Here is a 20,942-nt window from a genome sequence, read left to right as displayed (position 1 = left end):
GTGTAATAATAGGGAACATTCAAAGCAGCAGATGTTAGATATGAAAGGAAGAAATAGCTTTAAAAACTGCATTGGTTAATGAATAGTTCATAAACTTAATAGATTTTTTTTAAGCCTGATAGCTTTTTAAAATTTGGCACATCCTAACTGATGAATGACCAATGCATTTTCCCACTACTGAATAAATTCACTTGTATTGCACAATGTCCTTTAATTTTTTATTTGCTATTTTTTGATCAGCTATATTGAGGTAAAATTGACACACGACTGTTTTAAGTTTGTAATTCACTGATTTTGGCAGATAAATGCAGTCGTTTAACCACCTTACAATCATGATGTAGAGCAGTTCTATTATCCCCAAAAAGTTTGCTCCTGCCCTCATTCCTTTACCGCTTCAGATCTGCTTTCCGTCATTAGTTAAAATTTCATATAAATGGAATCATACAGTATGTGGCCTTTTATGTTTGGCTTCTGTCACTTAGTATAATGCTCTGAAACTCATGTTTTATATATCAATAGTTTGTTTTTACTGCTGAATTCATTGTATGAAGGCATGTTGAAACTTTGATTTCCGAAAGTGTGTTAATATTCTAATAAAATTTTTTGCAGCAAACTGATCGAGCAAATAGGTTTGAGTATTTATTAAAGCAGACAGAGCTGTTTGCACATTTCATTCAGCCTGCTGCTCAGAAGACTCCAACCTCACCTTTGAAAATGAAACCAGGGCGCCCACGAATAAAAAAGGATGAAAAACAGAACTTGCTGTCAGTTGGCGAGTGAGTAATCATTTGTATTTAGTAGTTAAACCATATTTGTTTTTGCTAGTTTTCATTAGAAGCATAAAATCACTTCATTGAAAAAGTTGTTTTAGTGCTGTTAATTTATTTGGCCCCAGTTGTTTTGGCAGGACGTAGCCATGCCTGTGTAAGTAAATAAAAATAATGCATTATGGCTTATTTTTTATAGCATTGTATAATTTATGGATTGTGACAACCACATGGTGTAGGCAATTTGGATGTTACCCATTCCTTGGGGAGGAAACAAAAGCAGAGGTTAAGTTACCTATTTAACATCACGTAGAAGTAACTAGAATAATCCACGCTTGAATTTAGATCTGATTTTGAGGTATGCTCTAGTCTTCTAAACCACATACATGCATTGAGGGTATTGCATTTATATGAAGTCTGTGCTGGTGTGAGGAATGTTGTGATTATGCCACAGCAGTTTGTTTACGATTTTTATTACGGAGTTGCCTTTATTAAATTGAGGTATCAAGTTGTATGCCACCTTTAAGTTTTTGTTCAAAATATGTAACATAACTCTTCCATGTTGAATTTATAAATTCTTTTTAAAAACTTTTTTGCTGGTTGGATAATTAAGATGTTTAATTAGTATTAATTAATACATTTAGGGCAATCTCAGCTCCTTCTGTAATTCCCAAAGTGAAAAATGAAATGTGATCAGAAATTAAAATATGCAGTTATCTAAAAGAGGAAATTACAAACTGATATCAATAATGTTAAATTTACTGCAGTTTACAGAAGCATGGAAGTATGAGCTCTATCTTGAAGGGATTATCATCAAACATGAGCATATAATACTTTAATTTTATTTGAAGTATTCTATTCATCCAGTATATCTTACTCTTTCTCCATTGTGTCACCAAAGTGCTTTTGTTTTAATACTTACGAAACTTTATAAGAGAGAACTTTGTACTTCATGTGTATTTAAATTGTTCAGACTTGAAAAGTTTGTAGCTGTTTAAATAGCATCACTCATGCTCTGGAAATGGATATTGTTATGGGGTAGTCAATATGAAGTCATGAAAAGAAATACCGCTGAGATCCTATAAGATAAAGATATTCTGTAGTAAATATATAAATTGTTGTTCAACTTGATCTTATTAGTATTGGGGGAAAGGAATCTTGGTTAACAGATTTCTTCTCTGCTCTTCCAACCATCTTAGTGGAAAGTTAGCTTCTGCAAAGTAATGAGGGTGATGGTACTGTCCTTGGGTGTGAGGACATACATACTTTTTTTCCTTCTATCAGCCACAGTTATATTCAGTGATGCCTCAGTTTTAAGTAAAGCACATTCCAGCCTGTATCTTCAGTTTTATGACCATAATAATCAACCATCTTGATAATATATTGTGAAGGAGATTTTATTAAAAAACAAAAACAAAGTTCACTCCTAGTTTATGGCGAATAAATTGGGGTTAGGGGTAGATCTTTGCACTAAGTTTTATAGGGTTAGACTGCAGAAAAGTATAAGAACACTTACGCTAAGACATTCTACTTAGAAGCGTATAAAACAAACAAGAAGATCCTTGCGTATTTATTGCCTTGGCCTGAATTTCTGAGGAATGCTCTGTCTGGGAAAGGTGATTATCCTCTTCCACCAAGCATGTAGTTTTAGTAGAAATCAAGCAATAAATTAGATTTAGAGGTCACGAGTGTCATAATCTACTGTTGTTTTCTAATTTAAATGAAAATATTGGTTCAAAGTATAAAGGTATAAAACTGGAAGCTCCAGAATTGGGGAGTAAGTAGTTTTACTCACCTGAGTCCTTTAGAGATTAAGAAATCTGGCAATATTACTAACTTCAGAAAATTAGTTTTTAAGGGGATGTATTTCACTCTTGTGATGTAGAATCTGGGCATGTGTATTTAAAGAGCTTTGAGTAACTGATGAATCTCTGGTTAAGAGTCCGTTGCTTAAGCCCTAAGTCTGTTCTACATATTCTCCAGCTTTGGGTGAAAGTTGCAGTTTTTAAAGTGTGATTTCTGAAACTAATTTTTTTCCTAACAAAAATACTTAAAAGGGTGATGTAAAAATACAAATTATGAGATTTTTCTGACAGTATATTTCCTTGAAGTTAGATTATCTCGTTTAAGTTTATCAAGTTCTGGTTAACCTAATGTATTACTCTATTTTAACAATCATTGTATGTTTTAGAAAACCCATTTCAGGTATGTATTTAGTAATAATTTCTACTGTTCACTTTTTTAATCTTAATTCAGATGTTTGTTAAAAAATTACTATTGTAGAGTCTTGGTCAGCCAGTTGACTAGTAAGTGGAAATAGTAGCTGGTAGTTAAAATTAAAGCCAAAACTCAAGTCAGTTGGTTTTATTTTAAACTTGACAGCTACCGGCACCGTAGAACAGAACAAGAGGAGGATGAAGAACTATTAACAGAAAGCTCCAAAGCAACCAATGTTTGCACTCGATTTGAAGACTCTCCATCATGTATGTTACGTTTATTTAATTACTTGATTTTTTTAAAAATCCCTTTTCTAGACATCCTTTGGTTAGTGTTTTGGATGTCGTGGCTATAATTTATGAAGGAAATTTTCAGGAATCTTTGGAAATTTATTGGCTATGAAATATACTTCTGATTTTTTTTGATGGAAGTGATAGTATACTAGTATGATAGTGGTGTTGTATTTCAAAGGGAGCTAAAATGTGAGTGTGTTTGTTGGGTTTTTTAAATATGATTTTTTAAATTTTGTGCTCAGAAAGATTCACCCTGAGGTAACATCTGCTGCCAGTCTTCCTCTTTTTTTGTTTTTTTTTTTTTTTTGTATGTGAGCCACTGCCACAGCATGGCCACTGACAGACAGCGTGTAGGTCTGTGCCCAGGAACTGAACCCAGGCTTCCAAAGCATAGTGCACCAAACTTAACCACCAGGCCATAGGGGCTGGCCCTACTAGTGTGTTTGTTGTTGCCCAAATGTATATGTAAAACTAGGGATGGTTTTTGCCTTATTGTTTACTGCAACTATAAAAACTAGTGTGTAAAAAAAAAAAGGCACTTCATGAAGACTTGTTTCTTATCTCCTGATTTTGTATTAATTTATTTTTATTTTTTTTCTGAAATATATTTATTACTAATGGTTGTCTGAAAGAAAACATGGTTAACCAGGTTTAAGTTTTACTTATATATAATCTTGATTGTCTGGTGGCACATTTGTCTTTACTGAAGCCTAGCATTTTTTTCCCAACCTTTTTCTGTCTCACTTGATGACTAGTTTGTGTGATCATGGTGGTTGCGAACAACAAAAAAAAATTATAAAGGTCAATATAGGACGTACAATTTGGATTTGTTATTTAATTATCTGTAATCTTTAACTCTTAGCAAATTGAACTTCAGGCAAGACAGGATCTGGTTAGAATTTCAGCAGTGTGTTTAAAGTGTGTACCTTCAGATTTTTTTTGGCTACAGACTACCCAGTTTCCATTTCTTTTCTTGAAGCTACAGGCCAGAGTCAGATGTGTGGTAGGAAGGGAAGAGGAAATTTAAATTATTTGGGTTCTCTCTTTTCCACATTCCTATAGTGTAGCTAGTTTTCCCAGCATTGATTAACTTTTCATCTTAAAGCAATGTTTTTGAAAAGGGGGTAGGGTACAGAATGTACATATTTAAAAAAAAAATCTGGTGATTGTAATGCATATACTTAGTAATTATTCTCAGGTGGGAAATATGTAGTAACCTCTGAAAGAGATGTTGTCTCTCTTTATAGGACCTATTAGAAGAGTAACTTACATGGGTAAAGGAAAATACAATCTTTTTATTTCCCTTTGTGAGGAAGAAAACAAAATCCCCAGAGAGCCTCTGTTTGGGTCATGATAGAAGGTGAAAACACTTGGTTAGAAACACTTGTGATAACATTAAAAGGGAATAAAGAGGCTAAAGAGTGTCTAGGACCAGTAGATGGGTAACATAGGAACTGAGTGACTGGGGTGGTACTCTGATGCCCATAGTCATGTTTCCTGCCCTTGGCTATTATCTTCCGTATGTATTTCCTCCTTCTCCCCTCTAGACCACAGCAGCTATCTCTGCTGACTTAGAACTTGCAAAATTCTCATTCTTAAAACCTAGTAAGAAAGTAAAGTCAGAGTAAATACATGTGGGCCCAAGTGAAACTCACTCTGAGTAGCAGATGAAAGGGATTGCCTCCCTGTATTTCTTGTCTTTAAAATGTGCATTGTGTTTTTTCTTTTGTTTTTAGATGTAAAATGGGGTAAACTGAGAGATTATCAGGTCCGAGGATTAAATTGGCTTATTTCTTTGTATGAGAATGGCATCAATGGTATCCTTGCAGATGAAATGGTATGTGTTTGGTAGTTTTTTAGAAAACCATATTTTAATGTAAAATATTTTATACCATTACATTTATAGAAGTTAAGATAGTATAACAAAGTTTTTGTCGATTACAGTCTAGAACTGTTGGCAAACTAACCGTCTATCAAACTGGTAAAAGCAGCTTGCTTTAGTTGCATAAGCGGCATCTATACTTCAATTGTGAGGAATTATCATCCATGAAAGTGTAATAATTTTAAAAATAATACATTTTGAGAAGCATACTTTTGGTTGACTTTTGTAATATAATGATTTGGCCATTTCCCCCCAGCTCTATAAAACATAGAGCAATCAATTGAATGTCTCATTTATTATTAGTATTTTCTTCAGGGTGGCAGCTTGTATAGTTATGTCTCATGAAACATTTTATCTCTTGTTTAGTACTTACTAATTATGTAGTGATGTTTAAGAAAGTTTCCATATAGCTATAGTGTTAAGCACTTAACTAGCTTGGAGAAAGTATGGAGTCAAAAGAAATGGGTCTCAGTTCTAGCTCTGCTGGGTAACCTTGGGAAAGTCACTTAAACTTCTGGACCTTATGGGGATGGTAATAGTACTTCCGTCATAGACTTGTGACTTAAATAGTGTAACACTCAAACTTGGCACATATCAATTTCTTGCCATTATAGCTATTATAAACACATAGCTTTTCTTTCAGATATTCCTATGTATGTCAGAAAGTATAAATATGGAAGTCTGTTTTTTGTGTGTGTTTCATTGCTTTGTGATTATTCTTTCAGGGCCTGGGAAAGACTCTTCAAACAATTTCTCTTCTTGGGTACATGAAACACTATAGAAACATTCCTGGTCCCCATATGGTTTTGGTTCCTAAGTCTACATTACACAACTGGATGAGTGAATTCAAGAGATGGGTACCAACACTTAGATCTGTTTGTTTGATAGGAGATAAAGAACAAAGAGTAAGTTTCTCATATTTTATTAGATTTTTGATATTAAAAGAATTTAAATTTAGGTTACAGGGAGGGGGAACAGTTGGAGGAAGGATAAAAGAGGAGTCCAACAATAAACTTGGTCTTCATAAATATTAGGAATTTACAAATGTAATTTTGTCTTGGTGGTTAACTATCGTATTAAGGAAAAGGAGTTGTAGACTGTAGAAAGCTATAAGAAAGCTGTGGAAAACTCTAAAGAATATAGTTTGGTTCTCCTGCTTTTTGGGAGTGGTTGTATAAAATCAAAGGCTGTGTTCTCATTCTAGAAGCATTTTCTTGGTTCTTTTCTTTTCCTGAGGAAGATTTGCCCTGAACTAACATCTGTCACCACCACTCCTGTTTTTTTGCTTGAGGAACGTTAGCCCTGAGCTAACATCCATGCCAGTGTTCCTCTATTTTGTATGTGGGTCACTGCCACAGCATGGCTGATGAGTGGTGTAGGTCCGCACCCATGAACCCGGGCTGCTAAACTGGAGGATGCCAAATTTAACCAGTAGGCCATGGGGCTGGCCCTGCATTTTCTTGTTTTTAAAAGAAGTCTTTTTACTTTTTTCCCCTTGAGGAAGATTAACCCTGAGCTAACTAGTGCCAATCCTCCTCTTTTTGCTGAGGAAGACTGGCCCTGAGTTAACATCCCTGCCCATCTTCCTCTACTTTACACGTGGGATGCCTGGCACAGCATGGCTTTTGCCAAGTGGTGCCATGTCCGCACCCAGGATCCGAACCGGTGAACCCTGGGCCGCTGAGAAGCAGAACGTGCGAATTTAACCGCTGTGCTACTGGGCCGGCCCCTAAAAGAAGTCTTGAGTGACAGGTGCTTGGAAATTTGAGGAGTCATATTTTTAGATTGATGGTAATAGTGATAAAAGAGTAGTTTTTGAAGATGGACTGAGTGAATTATAGTAATTGGTGAGTTGGTATGATATCTATGGAAATAAGTTAATATGTTGATCAATTGACCCATCTTTTTTGGAAGAAGAAATGGAGATAATGACACTATTAAGAATATAAAGTTCAGGTTTAAAAATTCACTCATACTATATTGAAAGACTGTGTACTTAATTTTGCTTTCCCTTCATTTGGCTATCAGTAATGATTTTAGATTTCTTTTCTCCCTTTATAGATACTTTGGGTATTTTAAGTCCCCAAATTGCTTTTTATGTTTTGCAACCCAATTATTTAATCACTTTTTGCTTTAGTCCCTCACCCTGTAAAATGAGAATAACAATAGCAACATCTTAATAGATCTATAAAGATGAAAGGAATGAAAGTGCTCACTGCAAACTATCCTTCAGTTCTCTATCTTTATGTCAGAAACCCCCTCTCCTTTGCCTAAACTTGTTGCCTAAGAATTTTAGCACTTAGTGGAATTGAAGAAAGAAGACCTTTTAAGGAGTTAGTCTGTTGAATTTTGCACTGATAATTTTGTCAATTATTTTTTGCTAAATGGCTCTGACACTTAATGATTATGAAGTTATTTTGGGCTTTTTATAGATGCTTGCATACTGTAGATAACTCTATCCCTTTTTAATAGTCCCACCCCTTTTACATCCCATAGTGTCCCCCTTATCTCTGATTTCACTTTTAGAGGTTTCAGTTAACCCGAGGTCAACCACCGTCTCAAAGCATATGACCCTCCTTCTGACTTATCGTCAGAAGGTCAATAGTAGCCTAAAGCTACATCACAATCAATGCCTATGTCATTCACCTCACTTCATCTCACCACATAGGCATTTTGTCATCTTTTATCATAACAACAAAGGTGTATAGAGTGTTAGAATAAGATATTTTGAGAGAGATCACGTTCACATAACTTTTATTACAGTATATTATTGTAATTGTTCTATTTTATTATTAGTTATTGTTAATCTTACTGTGCCTAATTTATAAACTTGGTCATAGATATTTATGTATAGGAAAACACTTAGTATATATAGGATTCAGTACTATCTGTGGTTTCAGGCATCCATTGGTAGTCTTGGTATGTATCCCCTGCAATTAAGGGGGGACTACTGCTTTAGATCACTTGTCGTCAGTAAATTTAATATGTAGTTTATTTCTGCATGAGGTAATTTTTTTTCTTTTACAGGCTGCTTTTGTCAGAGATGTTTTGTTACCAGGAGAGTGGGATGTTTGTGTAACATCTTATGAAATGCTTATTAAAGAGAAGTCTGTTTTCAAAAAATTTAATTGGAGGTACTTAGTCATAGATGAAGCTCACAGGATCAAAAACGAAAAATCCAAGGTAATTTGTTATTTAGATGTGAAAATCATTTGTGCCTTCCTTTAGAATTTGGTCAATATACAGAATATGCTAATGATGAATTTGGTCTTTCAGTTATCAGAAATAGTGAGGGAATTCAAGACTACAAATCGACTATTGTTAACTGGAACACCTCTTCAAAACAACTTGCATGAGCTCTGGTCACTTCTTAATTTTTTGTTGCCAGATGTCTTTAATTCAGCTGATGTAAGTATTTCTTATTGTTTTCTGGTTGGAATAATAATAGCGTTTTTGTTTCATGCTGTGTATTTTTGTAATAGAGTTGGCCTACTTTTCAGTACTGCTTGAGATAATCATTAGTTTTTCATGCTTTTAGGCAGTTAGCCTGGTGTAACCTACTGTGTTTTTTATGCATCCCGAGAGTTTACTTTTGTGGCTTTTGATTTCAATCTCATTTTATAAATCATTGTTTTCTCTCTGGAATGTCATAGATTCACATTCCTATTTCGTAATCATGTTGGCCTGACATCGTGTCAGTGGCTCTCGGTGGACTGCCCATGTTCTTAGGGTACTGCTCAGGGTATTCTCCAGCTGAATTTATGTACTTCGCATTCCCTGTGTTTGAAGTCCCCAAGATGGCCTTCAATTTTCGTGAAATCTGTCTAGCCACTTTTTTTATGGTCTAACAAACATAGAACCCAATCTTTACCCTTAATAGATTATTTGCAGTGTTAGAAATGGCTAATTAGCTATTTGAGCTATTCATTGTACGTAGGAATATAATATATGAATATTAGTAACTTTAGTTTCTTGCTGGACCAGGGTTCACTTTTGAATCTTTGTTCCCATGTCTGGGGGCTGGGGGCCGGGGGGCCGGGTAAGGTAGAGTGTGTGTGGTTTTGAAGAGCTCTACATGATATGTTTATTTAGATAAGTTCTAAAAAGATGTTTATTTTGGTTTGTTGTGTTAAGGATCATTTTGAAAGAAAAGAGAAATTTGTGTTCTTGAAAGACATTCAGTCAGTCTTAGAAAGCTACTTTAGTTCTGCGTTTATGTATTTTGATGTTTTTGTTTTTGAGATAATTTCTTTTTCTTACTGCATTGTCACTTCATTTGTTTAATCATCTCTATTAAAGTTTTGTTTTAGTTAACACAGTGAATTCTAAGATCATGTTTACTAACAACGCAAGTATATAATAAATATGCTCAAGAGATAAGGATAGGGAACTATCCTTATGCACATCCTAGCTAAATACTAATGAAATGCTGGTAATCTCAATTTCACTTTTAGTTAAGTCCAATTAAAATTGACACGGCTCTGGAAACTTTGTATTTGAGTAGCCTGAGTGGCCTAGAGGACGAATTGCAAAGTGATTTTAATCGTTAAGCGTTTTTGAAACTGAGGAAGGATTTCTTCAAGAATATTAATTTTATAATTCTATAAAACTCAATTTCCAACTATTTTCTTTTCACTCTGAAACTTGTTACCTTGACATTTTTGGGAAAAGTGTTTGGGGAGTAGTATGATTCTCAAGCTTGTTCTAAAATTAGTTGTTAATAACGACACACACGAAAAATAGGGGACTGAACTAAATGAGTTTTGCAGTTCACAACTCAAATATTAAACTAACTCTAGAAATCGTTATCATATCTAGCATAACAGGGTATTTGTAGTTAATATTATCTCTCGTTTTAATATGTTTTTTATTTGTTAATCTAGGACTTTGATTCCTGGTTTGATACAAATAATTGCCTTGGGGATCAAAAGCTAGTTGAGAGGCTTCATATGGTAAGTAGTTTGGAATAGGGTTAAAGCATTTCTAATGGGAAAAATGATAGAGATTTAAATTAGTGGATTATTTTTCTGTTAAAAAAGCATAGTGGCTTTAGAATCAGATCTGTTTGAATCCTGCTACTTAACTGTGTAATCTTATAATGGCGGTAGGGGGTGATTTACGGTGGTTTTAGTGTTAGGACCTCTGATGGAATCCTAAATTAATGAAGGAATAAAGTTATCCCGTAGAGTTAAAAAAAGAACAATAGGGGAAATAAGAGCTGCATAAGGACTAGTATAGATGAGTATTCAAAGCTTAGTTCCATTCATAGTCCATAGAAGAATCTAGCAGATTCAGTTCTGAAAGGCTAAAGGTTCATCTGTTCTTAAATCCAGTGACTAAGCAACTGCTAGTAGTGCATTGTGAGCAGAGTTGATATGTTTTTGCTATGATGTATAGCTTTGTTCCTTTCAGTGAAGATTCACAAGTGAAAGTTGGTTGGTAGAGAAATTTCTCTTAACAGACGGCCAGGTTAAGATACCCTGGCCAGCAGGATAAAGCCAGACCTTAGAAACATGGCATATAAGGCCTCTCATGACCTAACTCAGGGTTTCTCAACTTCTATTGACTTTTCCATCTGGATACTTTTGAGGAGGACAGGGAAGGTGTTTTTCCTATTTAACAGCATCCCTGACATTCTACCCACTAGGGGCCAGTAGTATGTCCCCGTTGGTGACAACCAAAAATATTTCCCAGCATTACAGATGTTCCTCTGGGAGGCCAAATTGCCCTCCTCTCCAACAATTTAGCCTAACATTCTCCAACTTCTGTTTTACCTCTTATATCAACCTCTAATTTGTTAGAATTGCAGACCCCACTGTCAATTTTCTATAAACACTGTGCTAATTCTAATTTGTTTTTTCTTGGTTAGCTTTTCTGCCACATCTAGTATCCCCTGTCCTGTACTCTTTTCTGATACTTAGTCCAACACTCACTGGTGACGTTACTTTCTCCACTAAATGTCCAGGCTGAGGCCAGCCTAAAGACTCTGTATCCCTTCTTTAATAATCCTGGCATTCTAATACTAGAGGACTTTGCACAGGGTATTGAAATGATTAATTTATGAGTGTTTTTCCTGCTGCATTGTAAACACAAAGTCAGGAGACATGTCTTATATCTGTCCTTGTATCTCTAGCACAGTGCTTGGCTCATAGCGGATATTTGAACAGAGGCAAAATAATAAGTTTGTGAAATTTCAAATATTGTAAAGTACTTTAAAATTCTTATATACTGAAATTTTGTTAAAACTTTGAAGGTAACAATCTCCTAGACAATTTTGTTTCAATTTAGTGGCATTTGAGCATATAAGCACTCAATTTAGATTTACTTACTTGAATGATTTTGGAGGGTATATGTAGACTTCTTTTTAATAAATAGGTACACGTAGGTAAAGCAACTAAAACAACTCACATGACAGAATCAACCAGTTTTGGCATCTGTTTATTTTGTTCAGAGAGTAGTATGAAGGTACTTATCAAATCAGGGAGAAGAGATCTGGTAGCTACCTTCCTATACTCTGTCGTGAAATTCCCACTGCAGCTCCTGTTGTGTAATTAAAGAGGATATTCAGAATCAGCATGGGTGTATTTAGGAATGAGAATTCTTTCTTGATGTATCAGTTATCTATTGTTGGCGACCCTCCTACCACCCCCTCAACCCCCGCTCAAAAACCTTAATAGTATATATTTTAATAATTTCCAGAATGTATGGGTCGACTGAGTGATTTCTTTGCTAGTTTTACCTGGATTCATACAGCTGCATTTATCTGGATGGTTCTGAAAGATGCCCAGTGGGGCTGAAGCTCTTCACTCACGTGTCTGGCAGTTGGTGCTGGCTGCCAGTTAGGGCTGTACTAGCTTCCTTACATGATGATACTAGAGAAATGTTGCTCATCGTTTTTCTCAGGAACTTTTGATTTGTTTTGTGATGATCATATTTTTATAGCTCGTATAAATAGAACAAAGGAAGATACAAATAAAGGCTTATCTTTAGTGTTATAAATATTTTACGATTTATTTTATGAAAATGAACTACATATAACATGGGTACGTCTCACAAACATACTGTTGAATAAAAAACTAGAGATACATGGGCGTATACTGTATGAGTCTATGTATAGGAAGTTAAAAATAACAGGTAAAACTAATTTATGATCTTAAAAAGTAAGACTCTTGCTTACCCTTGGGAAGGAAAAGGGGAATAGTGACTGGGAAGGTTATGAGAAGGATTTCTAGGGGTGTTGTATTTATCTAGGTAATGGGTACATGAGTATGGCTACTTGATTAAAATTTATTGAACTGTATACTCATGATTTGTATACATATGGTCTATTTTCTTAAGAAAAAGATAGTAAATTTAAAAACTGTAACTTAAAAACGTGTTAATGTGGACCTAGCCGTTTCTTAAGTAATGTTAGATAATCTACGTGCATGTAACTAGTTTTAAACCTGGAAGGCAGTGAATGTGAAGAACATCTTTAAAATTTACTAATATTTGTAGTATTTTACGAGAGTATAGCAAGTATATACTCATTATATGTATTGAATAAATAATGATCTAGTATTATTATCCTTCAGAAACTCAGTAATATAATAAATTTGAAAGGGAGAAGTCCTAAAAATCACTTGGTATTCAAGCAGGTAAATTTCTTTCTTATGTATTTAATGGACAGTTTTGAGATCCTGAAATAATACTTACTTTAGAAATAAGGTTATCTTCATTTCTTTGTGCTCTTTTAAGGTTTTGCGTCCATTCCTCCTTCGTCGAATTAAAGCTGATGTTGAAAAGAGTTTGCCTCCAAAGAAGGAAGTAAAAATCTATGTGGGTCTCAGCAAAATGCAAAGGGAATGGTAAGTGTTCTGAGACGTTTTTGAAATCGCTGTTGATTCTTCGCTCCTTTCATTTGTGGTTTGTTTTCCTAATTTCAAGTGTCTTCAAGGAATTCCTGTTTGCTGGGTTGAACTCAGCCTGAAGAGTTTTCTGGTCATAAAACGTAGGACTTGGTAATGAAATTTATGATACAACATTTGAAATTATTAGATGACAGAATCAGGATAGGAGGTTTATGAATCCAAAAATTAAACTTGGCATTTAATTAAACAGGGATACGTATAAAGCCCTCTACTTGGGTTTTTAAAAAAGAAGTTGTGGTGGCATAGCCACGAGACATATGGTTAACTTGGTGCTCCATAAATACTGAATCATGGATTAGTGTTGGTCTCTGATGTAATTGGAGATTGTTTATAGAGAGAGTAGAAAACTTACGTTCTTTCTTTTACCCCATAAAGCTACATTTATTTAATTTAAAAGACTCCATTCTGAGTTTTATTTTAGGCAGGATGAAATGTCCTTTTGTGAAATTATGGTGATGATATATCGTAGCTGTTTTTAAACACCTATGTAGAGGGAAATAGAAAAGTTGAAAAACTTTTAAGTTTCTTCTATCTTTTTCATTTTTCTTTTTTTAAGTTCTATGGATGTATGAAATCCAAAGGCTAGAAACTACTGATTTAGTATTAAATTTTTTTTTTGTAGATAGCTCAACATGAATCAACAATGTAAAGTGGCTGCAGAAAAAGATTGTTACCTTAGCATATATTAATATAAATGTAGTGTTCAAAGGAGGGAAATAAATAGCCACCCTATTCCTTACTGATTACACCACTTCTCAAGTATATTTGATTCCATACTTAATATGGATAAGTATTTGCAAGGGCTTGGTGTTGGTAAAAGGACAGAAAGAATACAATGTAAAGAAATGGGCATGTATCTGGAAATAGAGGACCACTGTAGAAGATAGGTCATCCTAAATGTCCTTAAAACTTTTGAAAGACTTTTAATAGGCTTGTTTTGTATGGCTCTAAAATAGAGAACTCAGATGTGAGTCACTGCTAAGGGAAGAGATATTTTTAGTTACACATATTGGTGAACTTTATATCAGTCAGACTTGTGGTGGAGAGGTCTGCTTTGACTAATATTTTGTGCCCTATAATTGGAGTTGTTAAACATAGATTCCTTACGTTATTTAAGTTATTTTGTTCAGAGGATTCAAGGTCATAAAACTTTGGTATTTGGACAGGTTAGTCTTTCCTGCAGGATAATGTCTAAGTTCTTAGTCTACATGCAAGGCTTTTCACACAGGTCAGCTTTAGCCTATGGCTGTAGCTTCACTGCCCTCATATCTTCCCCTACCCCCATGTACTTTTACTTATAGTTAAATCACATTGTATTCATCTTAATTGTCATCGTCATGCCTTACCCTCTTATGATTCTTCCTCCCTTTTTGGATCTTAATGTTCTTACCCAAATGGTACACTAGCTACATTGAATGGTTGTTGGATAGTGGCACTCTTCTGTTGGATAAAAGACTGTAAATTAAAATTGTGTTTAAAACTTACGTTCCAAGTTTTGCTTAATTACTTAAAAATGGTTGTATCGATATTGCTTTGTTTGAATTCATCCCAGGGAGATGATTTTGTACTGTTTTGAGCCTCAAGGCCCAAAGCATAACTGTGAATATTAGAACACTGAAGGCAATAAAGAGAGAAGAAAAAAGGAAGGTTATAGATAGACTCCTCACCACATCTTAGAAGTTGATGGGTTGCTTTTTACAGGTATTTTTGGGTTGAGATGAGGAAGGGGATTAAGTATGTACAGTGGCAGGGACTGGTCAGGGAACCTTTGAGCCCTCTTAAAATATTTTTCTTCTCAATAGGTATACTCGGATATTAATGAAGGATATAGATATACTAAACTCTGCAGGGAAGATGGACAAAATGAGGTTGTTGAACATCCTGATGCAGTTGAGGAAATGCTGTAATCATCCATATCTATTTGATGGAGCTGAACCTGGTCCACCTTATACAACAGATATGCATCTAGTTACCAACAGTGGCAAAATGGTGGTGTTAGACAAGCTGCTCCCTAAATTAAAAGAGCAAGGTATTTGTGTTACTGATATTCAATTGAGAAGTAATGGAACTGTTTTAAAATTCCTTTGTTAAAATGAGGGGGCACTACATTTTGAAATGAGTACTCTGGCACTTTCTAAAGTTGAAGTGTGGGACATTTAAAAACTTCTGTCCATGTCCTGTTGGCGTAGTGGTTAAAGTTCGCGTGGTCTGCTTTGGCAGCCTGGGTTTTGCTGGTTTGGATCCTGGGTGTGGACCTCCATACTGCTCATCAAGCCATGCTGTGGCGGCATCCCACATAGAAGAACTAGATGGACTTACAACAGGGATGTACAACTATGTACTGGGGCTTTGGGGAGAAAAACCCCAAAAAAACAACTTCTATCCATTATCTGAGCTCTATATCACACCCCCCATTTAGACCTTAAATCTTTTAGGAGGTGATCAGTAGTTAGGGCAACCACACTCCCTCGATTTTGGGGGAGAGTTCTCATTTTATGTTTCCCTAGAAATATGTATCAGGGTTTTTTAAATAAAAATGCCAAGAATGATCTTCCTACCCATACACAGTTCCCAGATCCTTTGTAGATAGCGGTGGTGGTGTGTTCATGGTGGTGTTTTTCAGTTATTTATGTGGATTTTTTAATTTAATTAAACATAATAGGCATGTACCCAAAGCAGTTTTATTTATGACATGCTGACTTTATATGAAAATGAGTATGTCTGTGGTAGGTATACAGATGTATTTAAATTCCATGAATGTAGAGAACTTAGTATGAAGCCAGCTTCAACAATTACAAACTCATGGCAAAACTTAGTTTCACCTACACCATACCTGCTTTCCTTCTCCCAGATTGTTTTGAAGCAAATCCCAGACATCAAGGGATTTTATACACAAGTTGTTCATTCTGTAATATGAAGTATACAGTCAGATTTCAGATTTCTCCATTTGTGTTTTTCTGTATTTTTTTAATAAGAATGACAGTTAGACCGGTAGATGAATCTCCTCTAGGATGTTGACTATTAAAAATATTGTAAGAGTTGTCAGTGAATTGGTTTATTTTTTCTTTTTCCTTTTTATACCTTTTTGTGGAAATATATTTTTTAAAATGCTTTCCTTCAAAGCTAAGTAATTAAAGGAATTGAATTGGTGGGGAAGAGTGGCAAGAACTTGGTAGAAATACTCAGATATTAGTGAATGCTGTATGAAACTCTGCAGGGAAAATGGAGACTATTGAACATGCTTATGCACTTGGGGTATGGAAAGGTGGGACAACAGCAGATTATCAGCCTCAGCTTCTAAGACAAGATAATTTCATAATCATTTTTCGCAATGATTCCTTTGTCTTCACACATTCTACTGAAGCCATTGTGCAGCTGGCTGAAGAAATGGAAGGCAGTTGAATAATTTGAATCATGTCGTAAGTGAAGGGTAGTCAGTGTAGATGTGAGGCACACATTTATGGTCTTTTGGTCTGGAATGGGTCTTCAGAATAAGACCCAGGGTATTGGGCGAGTGTTGGAGGATGTGCAGGGCCGTGTACATGGAAGAGTTGTGGTGGTGGTGGAAGGTTAGTTTTAAATGTATGTGGGATAAAAAGATGATGATTTTCTCAGCCTTTGCGATGGCAAGACCTTCCAGGCCAGAGGCAAATACCCTTTTCTGTTTACCTTAGTTTGTTGTACAAATATTACCCTTTTCTATTTGTACCATGATGGGAAAAATGTGGAGAATAACTGACTTGGATAATAAATAATGTACAGTTTTTTTCTTGTAACCAACTAGGTAACTTATAATTAAGGGGTGATTTGTTAGTCTTAGTTTTGGTTAGCCTTAAATTTTTAAGTAAATTATTTTTACTTTGAAACTTCTGATAATGAGCTATTGTATTCACTGATAGGTTCACGAGTACTAATCTTCAGTCAGATGACAAGGGTATTGGACATTTTGGAAGATTATTGCATGTGGAGAAATTATGAGTACTGCAGATTGGATGGACAGACACCCCATGATGAGAGACAGGTGAGTAAAATGTGAGGAGGGAAGGTAAAAAATCATCAGATAAAAATAGTTTCTGACATTTGTTTTATTTGATGTCTCTAGGAGTCCATCAATGCATACAATGAACCAAACAGCACAAAGTTTGTTTTCATGTTAAGCACACGTGCTGGTGGTCTTGGCATCAATCTTGCTACTGCTGATGTAGTAATTTTGTATGATTCAGATTGGAATCCCCAAGTAGATCTCCAGGCTATGGTAAGAGAGAACAAGTAAATATATTCTGTGCTTAATGGATGTATTAGACTAAGCTAATAAACAAAATATCAGTGACTTAACCTAGTAGAATTTTATTTTTCTCTGACCCTAATAGGTCAGTGAGGGTATTTTGCACGTGATCTTTAAGTGATAGTTTAGTTGTATCCTAAGCTGAAAGGGAGGTGGGTTTGGTGAGCTACTAACCTGCCTGCCACAGTAAATGCTTAAAATGTGTGTCCATGTGTTGGGAATACCTTGGCCAGATCAGGAAGATCAGTCTTAGATTGAGGGAATTTATGGTATGTAGATTAATAGGAAAATGTACAAATTCTTAAGTTTAATACTTTTAATGACTTGACCCATGGTATTGGTGACCATAAACCCAACTGTTAGATGTCTGATAGTCGTTGTAAGGGTGGGTTTAATCCTGTACTTTTTGTAAGGGTGGCTAGGGAAAATTGATGAGTTAGAAGTAGGGATGTTTTGTAGGAATATGTTTTGTGAACTTACCCAAAGTTAAACAAAAAATAGAATTCAGATTAGTTTGACTACTTGTATGTAGTTAGTTGAGTGATATTTAAAGACTAGGATTTTTATATTGTTTGTGGAGCTCGTTTGTTTGTTGCTTGTTTCCCTAATAGCAATCAAAATTTAGATTTGATTTAGGCAAAAAACATTTTGAACTTAAACCTAGGAAAGAAAGATTTAAAAAAGATCTTTATCGGGACCGGCCTGGTGCTGCATCGGTTAAGTGTGCACGTTCTACTTCGGCGGCCCAGGGTTCGTTGGTTCGGATCCTGGGTGTGGACGTGACACCACTTGGCAAGCCATGCTGTGCAGGCATCCCACATATAAAGTAGAGGAAGGTGAGCATGGATGTTAGCTCAGAGCCAGTCTTCCTCAGCAAAAAGAGGAGGGTTGGCAGCAGATGTTAGCCCAGGGCTAATCTTTCAAAAAAAAAAAAAAAAAAGATCTTTATCATCAAACTTAAAAATCACAAATTTCTCTTGTCTGGAGACATTGTGTGTATTTTATCTCAGTATAACCTAGTAAAATTAATCTGATAGTTCCTCACAGATTCAGCAACTGTGATATGTTCTGTACCTCCTAAGTTTCCCTTGTGAGATAGCCAGTTAATTTGATTGAAATAGAAACTTTTGAGAATTTAAGAAAAATTAATGTACTGTGAATCTGTTTTAGTATAGTTGCTTTGTTGTGTATTTTAAAAAGCATTTTATACTTGAAAATATTTTAATTTTGTTTCTCATTATACACATTCAGATGTTATTTATGTGACTTTTTAACTGTATTCAAAATAGCATGGTATTTTGCCTAGGACCGAGCACATAGGATTGGACAAACCAAGACTGTCAGAGTGTTCCGCTTTATAACTGATAACACTGTAGAAGAAAGAATAGTGGAACGTGCTGAGATGAAACTCAGATTGGATTCAATAGTCATTCAACAAGGTGAGTCTTAAAACTTTAAAAATTACCAAGTTGGATTGATGTATGTTTTTTCCCTGGATTTTTAAGGAGAGTCTCACTGTTAAGCATCTGTTGAATCAAGCTATTCAATCAAGGTAGCAGCCGACAGTGTTTATATTCCAGAGATGGTAAGCTTTAGTTTTGTTGTTAAGACGATGGGTTTGGGTTCATGAAGGTTGAAGTTTTACTACTGACTCTGTAAATTAGCATTTCTTTGACACTGTCTAAGCCTGTTTCCTCATCTGTTAAATAGGGGTACAGGGAACTGCTGTTTAGGATTTCTAAGGATTAAAGGGGATAATGTGTAGAGTATCCAGTATTAGTGTGGTACATATTAAACAGAGCTGTGGTGAGTGTGATTCACATGTACTGAGTATTTTATTGATTCCTCTGGGAATACTGAAGAAATAAAAAGGGAACCCAATCTAATTTTATTCTTTTTTCTAGTGTGCACTTAGTTATTGATCAGCCACCGCCAGAGGCCAGACACTGTTCTTAGTGCTAAGAATACAGTAGTGAATGAAACTGACAAGTCTTCTTACTTCTGAGGCGTTTATAATGTAGTGAGAGAGAGACACAATAAACGTTGATGTAAATAGGACTAAAGAGTGAGAGTGGGATTTTATTTTGGATTCATTGAAGGAAACTAAGTTCTCATGTCAGATTAGCTTTTAGGGAAGACATGTTTTCATGAAGCTCAGAATAAAGTTGGTGATGGGACATGTAAAATGGAAAAATGAAAGAGAACCCCTCAGTAACCTCAAGCCCACATTGGTTTCTTTCCTTCTCAAATTGCCTCACAAATGTATACTTTTTATCTGTCGTTGAGAGGTATACTATTAGACTGTTCACTGATTATTCCATGATATGTCTTGTTTTTGTCAACCAGTCTCTTAATTTCCATGTATGTAAGGGAGTGTTACATTTATTTGCTATCTCATAATGGCAACCATAGTTTTAGCCATAGGTCTGAATAGACGAAGACAGTTAATAAATGTTATTATTATTAGTTGTTTTTGTTAATGCGTAACATTCAGTGCTTACTTTGTGCTAAGCAATGTGCTAAGTACTTTACATCTTATCTCCTTTAGTCTTCATGCCAGCTTGAGGTTGCATCAGAGGTAGAGGTTTGTCCATTGTTTGTGCAGCTAGGAAGTGACTCAACCAGGGGATCAAGAACTCTATTAAGTGTTAGAGTGAAGTGTTTAATTAGGAAATTTCCTGGGACTTCTGGGGCCTGCCACACAGTGAAGTTTCTCGTGAGTGATGTAATGGTTGGTTTTTTTCCCCTCATACTCACCCATGCTTTTAGAAAAACACCTGCCTTGTGGCTCTTGCTCTCAATTATTTTAATCTCTGAAACGTTTTTTTCTTAAAGATTAAAAAAAATATTCCTTTACAATCAACTTAGAAAAGCCATTTGTCTTTTGACTTGTTTTTTTTTTTTAATATTTACTGGGGCAAATTTTGGAGCAAAATGTTGTGCTGGTAGTTTTGTTAACCTCATTTATAGACACAGTAGTTGAACAGCAAGTGCATACCTCATGTGCATCCCTCTGTGTTACTCTCTTGTGGACTAAGGGGCATAATTAAAAATAAGAGAATACACAGAAGCACTTATATGTCTGAAAAGCTCCCTCCTTGTGCAAGAGGGAAGTAGTTTCTGTATACCTAGGGACATTTTGATAACAGTGAGAGAACTTTCAGTCCAAAGAAGCACGTTCTGTGGGTGTAGCCTGACTTTGAACATCACAGCTGTTTGTTTGTTGTATTAGGGATCCAAAACCATGATAAAATAGTTAATGAAGTTGTAGAAAATAACTTGAATCATTATTCACTCACTACAAGTTGGTTGAAATACGAAAATTGAAGCGTTATATAAGTATATGTGAATGGCCTTTGAGGATGAAAACAATTCTTTGTGGTATTTTGTTTTTGTTTGTTTTGATACCTCTCTTTTTGGAAACACAGATCATAGGGTTGGCCAAATCCCTCCCAGTTGAAGATCTTAGTTTCCTGATGTTGGACTTTTTCTGTGATCAAGATAAGCCTTCAATAGTTTCAATTCTTAAGATTATAAAGTTTTCAGAAATTGATGTTGTATATGTTAGTCCTTAACATAAAACTTGGC

At 35.3% G+C, this 20,942-nt stretch overlaps 1 protein-coding gene across 3 annotated transcripts in view; it reads left to right on the top strand.

Moving 5' to 3' along the window:
- Positions 1-20,942, top strand: part of SMARCA5 (SWI/SNF related, matrix associated, actin dependent regulator of chromatin, subfamily a, member 5) — a 48,433-nt gene that overhangs the window by 16,687 nt on the left and 10,804 nt on the right. For all 3 annotated transcript variants that reach the window (XM_070258192.1, XM_070258182.1, XM_001502026.7), the window contains 12 exons: positions 610-776; positions 3,150-3,250; positions 5,014-5,114; positions 5,885-6,064; positions 8,187-8,342; positions 8,436-8,567; positions 10,043-10,111; positions 12,897-13,006; positions 14,872-15,098; positions 16,969-17,090; positions 17,172-17,324; positions 18,661-18,793. In XM_070258192.1, the coding sequence (XP_070114293.1) occupies positions 610-776; positions 3,150-3,250; positions 5,014-5,114; positions 5,885-6,064; positions 8,187-8,342; positions 8,436-8,567; positions 10,043-10,111; positions 12,897-13,006; positions 14,872-15,098; positions 16,969-17,090; positions 17,172-17,324; positions 18,661-18,793 (1,651 nt within the window). The remainder of the gene's footprint in view (positions 1-609; positions 777-3,149; positions 3,251-5,013; positions 5,115-5,884; positions 6,065-8,186; positions 8,343-8,435; positions 8,568-10,042; positions 10,112-12,896; positions 13,007-14,871; positions 15,099-16,968; positions 17,091-17,171; positions 17,325-18,660; positions 18,794-20,942) is intronic.

This window comes from Equus caballus, chromosome 2, assembly GCF_041296265.1.
Source record: "Equus caballus isolate H_3958 breed thoroughbred chromosome 2, TB-T2T, whole genome shotgun sequence".
In the NCBI taxonomy this organism is placed as follows: Eukaryota; Metazoa; Chordata; class Mammalia; order Perissodactyla; family Equidae; genus Equus; species Equus caballus.
Note: the sequence above shows the minus strand (reverse complement) of the source record. Positions and strands in the feature narration are given on the sequence as shown.